The 7,938-nt window shown below is 37.5% G+C and overlaps 1 protein-coding gene across 1 annotated transcript; it reads left to right on the forward strand.

The window, feature by feature from the left end:
* Nucleotides 1-260: 260 nt before the first annotated feature.
* CCDC160 (coiled-coil domain containing 160) lies at nt 261-7,520 on the forward strand. Its single transcript, XM_037822042.1, has 2 exons — nt 261-319; nt 6,157-7,520. The coding sequence occupies exon 2, from the start codon at nt 6,178-6,180 to the stop codon at nt 7,141-7,143; it is 966 nt and encodes a 321-aa protein (XP_037677970.1). The 5' UTR covers nt 261-319; nt 6,157-6,177; the 3' UTR covers nt 7,144-7,520.
* Nucleotides 7,521-7,938: the final 418 nt, after the last annotated feature.

Genomic DNA, 7,938 nt, shown 5'->3' on the forward strand with positions numbered 1-7,938 from the left:
TCTTGTCTGTGATATTTGTATTCCTTGGGGGAAAGAAGACTTAATGGCACAATAGTCGGGAAAATGGGTTGACAAGTTATAAGGAGAGCTAGACTCTGTTTAAAAGTGCCTGGCATCTCATTTCAGGCAGGCCAAATAGTGTTCTAAGCATATTGCTTGTAATTTTAATCTACATCTCACATGTAAACGTGGGTTTGAGTGTTCCAGTTAATTATATTTTCTGATTACCCTTGGGGGGGGGTGCTTTTTTTTCCCCCCCAGTTCAAATTGGAGGAGTAGAGTAACAGGATCCAGTGTAACACCTTGGACTTCAGGAACTGTGAGTACAGTTGTGTTGGCTGATATCTTGTTATGGGTGTGCAGAAGCACAGAGCCTTACTGAACACTGTCATCAACTTTATCAATCTGCACTTTTCAGGAAGGCCTCATATAAATACAAAAGAAAAGTGTCCTGAAAACTTCAGCTAACTCAAATAAGCCTCATGGGAAAAATTAAAGTCCTTTCCCTAAAGTATCACCCCCCAAACTTCAGAAGTCTGGGGAGAAATTATAAGTATTTTGAAAAACAAAAGCTCAACTAGAATCAAAGCATTATAGAATTTTCAGGAAGGATCATAAGGATCTTGAATTCAACAAATATCTATTGAGGGCTACTTTGTATCCCCAGGTAACAACTGGGGATACAAAGATGAGTTTGTACAGGAAATCTCAAGAGTATTGATGTGAAAAAAGGTATGTACAATATTCTAATTGTAATATTTCTAAGAAGTTATTAGTAGCTATGGAAAACAATGGGGCATTTGGAAATTTCTTTATAAAGCAACTGGTGATAAAAATGCAAGTATCTTAGGTTTTGGAAAATCCTAACACTTTTCTGTCTAGAATAGTCAGTTTAGCTTCAGGAATTTAGAGACATTAACAACTTGCTGGAGTTAGGTCTAATTCTTTCCTGGTTATACAAGTTAAATTAACTTAACATTTTGCTACCCTCGCTTACTTTAACAATACCTACTTTTATTTCTCTAAAATGACATCATTAGCCTTTTTTCCCAAGGTCTGGTGGCTTCCAACTGGCAACTTTGAGCACATATCTTTGGAGAAGAGTTGGGTTGTTTAACTGGCTTGTTTCTGGTCAAAGGGAGGGTAAAGAAAACCTAAAACAAACAAAAGCTGCCATTTATGGTGCACTTTGAAATTTCTTCCATTTCCATTTTCATTCATTTCTCTTTATCATCTGTGAAATAGGTATGTTGTCCCTATTTTAAATTTATACCGAAAGAAACTGAGGCTTACAGAAAGTAGGTACAGTTTCACATAGTTCTCAAGTGTGGGAGCCCACATTTCTGATGCCTTCAGTCTTTTTCCACTATAACCAACACTCAATTCCTTTCTCAAGAACTTCCTTCTCCTTCACAATTTTGTACTGTAAAACGTATTGATCCTTCTTGACTTCACACTGTTCATTTGGGCTCTCATTTTGGTATTTGATGGTTTCTGCAAGTTACTGATTCTCAAGATGGTGGGGAGTGGAGAAGCTCCCCTAGAGCAGGGAGGTCAGATCTTCTCCTGTAAAGAGAGAGGATGATGATGGCAGCATTTTGTGCCTGAGAACAGTGGAAGCAGAAAAAAGGATTAAGGACCACCACATTTTTAGTAGGAACAGATTGGACAATTGAACAAAGAAGCAAGACCAGTGACTTTCATTGTAGCAGACTTTTTTTTTCTTCCGTTCTTGTTTTGGTCTAGCAGTTTTTCTGAGAACAGGGAGAACTCAAATCATCCAGAAATAATGGGAGAAATTTCCTTGGGCTAAGAGGGGACCTTTGTCTTGCCTTACTGCCCCTAGGCAGTGCTAAAAGCCCCGCCTCCAGTCGAGCACCCCCCCTCCAAGGGTAGTGGCACCCAACCGAGCTTAGAGATAACCTTTCCCCTTTTCCAACCATCATTTCCCAGTTTACAAAGTTTGAGATGAAGGACTCTTGCAAGTTGGGGAAAAGCCTCTGGGTTTTTTTCCAGAACTGCTTCCCCATGCCTGCCTGGAAGAATAATGGTATTTTTCAAGAAGATCTAGATTTATGCAGAAATGATGGCTCTGAAAATTTGAGATCAAATTCTAATGTAAATGGCATAAGGCAAGACAAAAATATCTTTGTTTTTATGTCAGTTTTCTCCCAAAACATAGGATATAAAATATGAACCTATTTAAAAAGGAATAATTAAATTTCACATTTGTATCACTCATCCTCCTTAGTATAAGTATATTATTCCCCAAGGCCCCATACAATAGAATACCTTGAAAATGAGAGTGAGATGATTTTGTGAGAAATTCATAAAGGATGATTCTGTGGGTTTCTTCATTCACAATAAATAGTAGTGTATTATTTTCTGGAGCTATTTGAAGATAGAAATGCATCCACCTAAGATTTTTATGGGATAGTTCTACCTAAAAATCCATAATAAATTAGCACCCTTTGCTTAGCTCTCAACATTTAAATGTGACATCACATTATGTTACAAATTTATTTTCATTTTATCAGGAGTTCTCAAATTCCTTAGGTGGATATAAACCACTTCCCTTGACAAAAAGCCCACAAAAATGCCCTACTATTTTGCCAATGCAAAAAAGAAAAACAAATCACCCGAGAATGAATGGTGATGTTTTCAATGAGATGCTAACTAGAACCATCGGGAGTCTGGTATTAATTCAGGTGAGACACAAATGAATAGACATAGCCATGTAGACACCCGGGCCCTAACAGTGCAGTTCTAGGGCCTTCTGGGGATCGCTGATTTTTATTGTTATTTTTGTCATGTGACTTTATATTGTTTTCCTGTCTATGTTCTGGCTTATTTGTTTCTTTATATTTTGCCATTTCTTTTGGGCCTCCCACCTCTCCCCTTTCCAGTCTTTCAACATCTGATGTGGTGTTGGGTAGGCACTTATAATAAAAAATGTTGACAACTGACCCACTTCTATAAAGGCATGCTTATACTTTCAACAATGGATTCTGGTTTGATTTTCTCTATACTGCAATAAATTACCTGGTCAAATTTATTGAAAGCAAAATGGGTGCCAAGGCAGGGTAGAGGAGTGTCATTGTTTTTGAAGGATACTCTCATAAAATGTGCCAAACTCATAAGGCTAGTCTTTGTCCTTGCCAGAGAACACTAATGCCATACTTGTTCTGCATAAAAAACAAACAAGGCAATTTGCAAAAAGAAAATGAGACTGGCAGCTTTTACTCTCAGTCTGGGCTTTGCCACATTCTTGTGACTAGATTTGGGAACAAGCCTTTAAACTCTGTCTTGCCAGTATAAGAGCTCCTTCCTATTTCAAAAAAAAAAAAAGGAAAAAAGAAAAAAAGGAGCAGCTCAGAGACTGCTTGACCCTGCCCTATGTAAGCCACGGGAGGGAAATTCCAACAGGCTTTACAAACCTTTCTCCTTTCTTTTTCTGCCCTTTGATATGTGACTTGCAATTCTTAGCCCCCATTCATTTTTCCTGTCTCCTTTTGTGGCCCTTTAAAAAATACCTAAGCTCCAAAAATAGTGGGTTTCCTTTCAATTTGTGGAATGGAACATAGAAGAAGAATAAAGAGGAATTGTTGACAAGCAGTGAACTGGGAAATAGTTCACAGGTGTATAACCTCGGTCAAGTCACTTAACTTCTCTGTGCTTCAGTTATAAAATAAGCAGACTCTTCCCAGGTCTGTTGATAGCATTGGCTATATAGGACTCATTGAGAGGCATTTCCTTTTAGACACCCAGGACATTGTACAGAGGCTCGGGGAAGAAAGGGAGTGAAATATTTTTAAAAAAACTTAAAACACATGCATGCATGTGTGTGTGTATGTGTGTGTATGTGTGTGTGTGTGTGTGTGTGTGTATTTGTCAGAGATTTAAAGGGGGTGGGGTGGAGATAGAAGTCACTTTTTCAAGGAGGAAAATTATTAATGGAAAGAGTTATCTATTTTTTAACTTTTATTTATACCTAGACTTTATCTCAGGTTTGTCCTTACTACTCTCTCCAGGTGTAAAATGACCTCAACTTCCTTGTGGCTCTGCTCACCTCCTTCTTAATCAATTCCACCAATGCCTTTCATCTAAAATTACACAAGAGGAATAGTAAACTCTCTTGCATTACTCCCTGATTAGAAGCATTTTTATCTTTTACACAATTATCTGGTAAAAAAATTGCCTGCTAAAACATGTCAGTGACAATTAGCATTGCCCCCTTTTCTTCTCTTTATGATCCTTTTATTTCTCCTTTTCTTTTTGATTGCTGCAATCATTCCCACTGACATGCATTCATACTTCTACAGAGGAGAGAAACCAGGATTATGGTTATCTTCCCCTTTAAGAGCAGTTAGACCATAAATGCTTCTGGATGGTGACTAGTAGAATAATAAAAGTGTGAAAGGACTGTTTCAAGAGGAGAAAGGGGATGCTGCTCCAATGGGAAATATATACCTTGAATTTCAAGTCTCAGTTTGTCACTGTGGCCTAATTGACTACACTTTAATACTGCTTGGCTTATGAACCAATCATCTAAACACCTTCATTGAACCTCCATCCTCAAAGTGTTCATTTTAATAATATTTGTATCTTCACTTTTCCTCAAAGCCAAGTAGCTGCCAGTTGCTCTTATTTTTGGGGGGATAGGGTGGGAGCATGTTCAGAACCTGAGGGTATCAAGTTTATTCCCCCATTGCCTGTAGCAAGAAAAATCTGTGTTTTTAAAACTACTGTTGAAAGAAGAAAAGACTGAAGTGGTAATACACCAAAGAGTGGTTATCTGGAAGCCATGGAATTATGAGAGAGTTTCCTTTCGGTCTTTGTCCTTTTCTGAATTTTCCCAAATTTCTGCAAATAATATGCACTACTCTCATAATCAGAAAGAAAATGTTAATTAAATAATAAACACAACAGCTGCCATTTCTCATTGCCAAGAGCCACAGCTACATTTGCATGCATAGGAAAACTAAATTCAGGCATACTTTGATTTTTTTCTTAGTGATGATACTACAAATAAATCATAGTAAATTAATGTATAAAGTGGATAAAGTGACCCCTCCCTCCTCTTTGTATTCTTCAGCTCTTTTTGCCCTTTATATGTGACATACAGTTCTCCTTACCCCCCTTCATTTTTCTTGTCTCCTTTTGTGTCCCTTTAAAAAAATATCTAGGCTCTGAAAATAGTGAGTTGTTTCCTTTTAATTTGTGGAATGAAAACCTCACAGAAGGATAAAGAGGAATTCTAGACAAGCACTGAACTGGTAGTCCTTCAGAGTGTTGCTTGGGTCCTTCTTCCTCCTTTCCCTCAGAAGTAGTTACTGACGTTTGAACAAATACCTCAGTGTTTAGGAAAACTGTTAAGGAGTCCCTTTGAATAGGGAAATACACCTTTTGAAACAAAATAATCCTCTAATTTTTAAAATAAATTTGAAAAGTTGATTGCATAGTGATCTAAAATGCCAGGTTTTCACCTATAAAACTGTACTTGGAATCAGTATCTTGAGGCAGACACATTTGGTGGCATTAATGTTTTCAGTTGTTGACATTGGGTTCTCATCATGAAACTGCTATCAAAATGAATAGAATTTTGTACACTTGGCAGTCTTGCCTAAAGGCAAAGCCCAAGACTGGAACAGCAGGAATTTACAGGTCAAGACAGAAGGACATTTGGCAGTTAGTCATAAGGAAGTCTGCATGGTATACTTTACCAAAAGCATCTCACATTGCAGTAAGCCCTGAAGTTTTAGTCACTTTAATGAATAGACAGTAGTCCAACCCAAAAGAACTAGGGAAAAATCAGACATGTTGGAAGCACAGATTAACCTACTAACTGTGAAGTGTTTTTGTTACTATAATCAGTCTACTTTCATATGTATAATTGCTTTCTCATAGAATTATTTTCTCTGACTACAGTAAGTAGCCAAAGGCGTCAATTTTGTTGGTTATATTTCATAGGATTGGAGAATTTTAAACTTGGAAGGGTCCACTGAACACAACTAGTTCAACACTTTCAATTTATAAATGAGGGAACTGAGGCTCAAGTCACTCAATGAGTTAGAGGGAAAGCCAGCATTCTTAGTTCTTTCTGCTACACTAGCTGCCATTATAAATAATTTGCCTTGATTTAAATTGTTTTTCCAGGCACTGGAAGAGGTTCCTGAAATGGGTGCTAGAAGAAAACAGTGGAAGAAGAATATGTTTATTCCTTCTATTAGTACACAGGATATGCTAAGTCAGACTTCCCAGTCTGAATCTTCTTTGGAACAAACAACTTCAGATAAGACCAGGAGAATGGAAGAAATTTTTAATTTGTCCAGTAGAAAGTTTCAAGAAAGAAATAAATATAAGAGGAAAGAATGTATTTTCCAAGTAAATGAGAAAGAACAAGAGCCAAAGTTAAGAGAGAGAAAAATAAACATTTCAAAGAAAGAAGCAGACACAAATCCTGCCTCCTGTGAAGCAACTAATTTGGATGTGGCAACCAAAGAAAGTGTTAAAAGCACAGAAAACCGTTCTGCATGGAGGACAAAGGAATTACCAATCGTACGCCAGCGAGACACAAGGAAGAAAATCACCGAAGGAATGTCTCCCAAACTTCGCCTGAACCTTTTGAATGAGGAACTGGAAGAACTTAATATGAAATGCAAAAGAATAGAAGAGGAATTTGAAAATGCCAAAAAAGAACTTTTGAACTCGAAAAAAGAAGTTTCCACAAAACCTCTAAATTCTGAAGAAACAGCAAGGGACGCCTTGAAGAACAACCAGGAGCTTCAAGCTTTAAGAAATAACCTGTCTGAAAAAGCAACAAACATAAAAAACTTAACCAAAGAGCTCCAGCAAGCCAAAGAAGTCATCCACAAGTTGAATCTAGAGAACAGAGATTTAAAAGAAACTGTCAGGAAATTAAAGCATCAAACTGAGGTTGGAAATGCACTCCTAAAAGAAGAAATGAAGTTATATTATGAATTAGAAATGGAAAAGATCCGCGGAGAGCTCGAAGCCATCAAGAATGAGCTGAGGGTGGAGAAGACCCTGCAGGCAAAAAATAACAGGACCCTGGAGATGCTTAGAAAACCCTTTGCCTCAGTAACAAGTACCCTTGACCGCTTTACGGGGGATTGTTTTTGAAACTTAAAAGCCTTTCATTAGGCAAATCATTGAGCCAAATCAGTGTTTATTGTACTTTCTTTGTCTACTACTTAAAACGTGTGTAACAGGATATAATTTTCATTTCTGTTGAATCAGAGTATCTGAAAACATGTAGATGTTAATGTCAAAGCTTCCACTTTTACTTTCTAATGAAGTTATTGTGAAAGTCCAAATGGAAATGAAGCTTCAGAAATCTTTTTTTTATATATTTCATCAGACACATGGTGATTCACCAAATCATTTATGAATACAAATAACAGCTATTTTGTGATCTTGTGAGCTATACGTCCTTGGCACGTGAATATTCTGACATCTGTGTTCATTGATGTTAACAATAAAAAATTTGTTTCTGTGTATAAGCGTAAGTGTCTGTGGGTCTTGTAGCTGCCTGTTCAAACTCAGTGGGATGCCAAAAAAGTATTTGCTTTCTTTATGGTCTACCTTAATTAGGCATATATAAACACCTCAGGAAAGAAATGCAGTTTCTTCTTCCCGCTGCTGTTTCCCTCTATGCCTTCTCCTTTGACCTAGCCATGGTTCTCATAGACTAGAAGATGACTTAGAGAAATTGCTGTGACCTTTGCAGAGCCCTGCTTTCATCAGCAATGACTTTTGCATTTTCTTGTATTGACCAGCAAAGGGCGTTGTTTACACAGTTCTTCCAAAATTCAACCAGGGCAAAATTTATAGGCTTGCTTCCTAGCTTACACCACCAAGCTAGCCAGGACTGTGGTGAAAGGTGTTGGATGTCATCTAGGTAAAGCTTTTAGTGAG

This window comes from Choloepus didactylus, chromosome X, assembly GCF_015220235.1.
Source record: "Choloepus didactylus isolate mChoDid1 chromosome X, mChoDid1.pri, whole genome shotgun sequence".
Classification (NCBI taxonomy): domain Eukaryota; kingdom Metazoa; phylum Chordata; class Mammalia; order Pilosa; family Megalonychidae; genus Choloepus; species Choloepus didactylus.

Excerpts from the sequence above, each read along its gene's own strand:
- CCDC160 (XM_037822042.1), top strand. The coding sequence starts at position 6,178 with ATGGGTGCTAGAAGAAAACAGTGGAAGAAGAATATGTTTATTCCTTCT.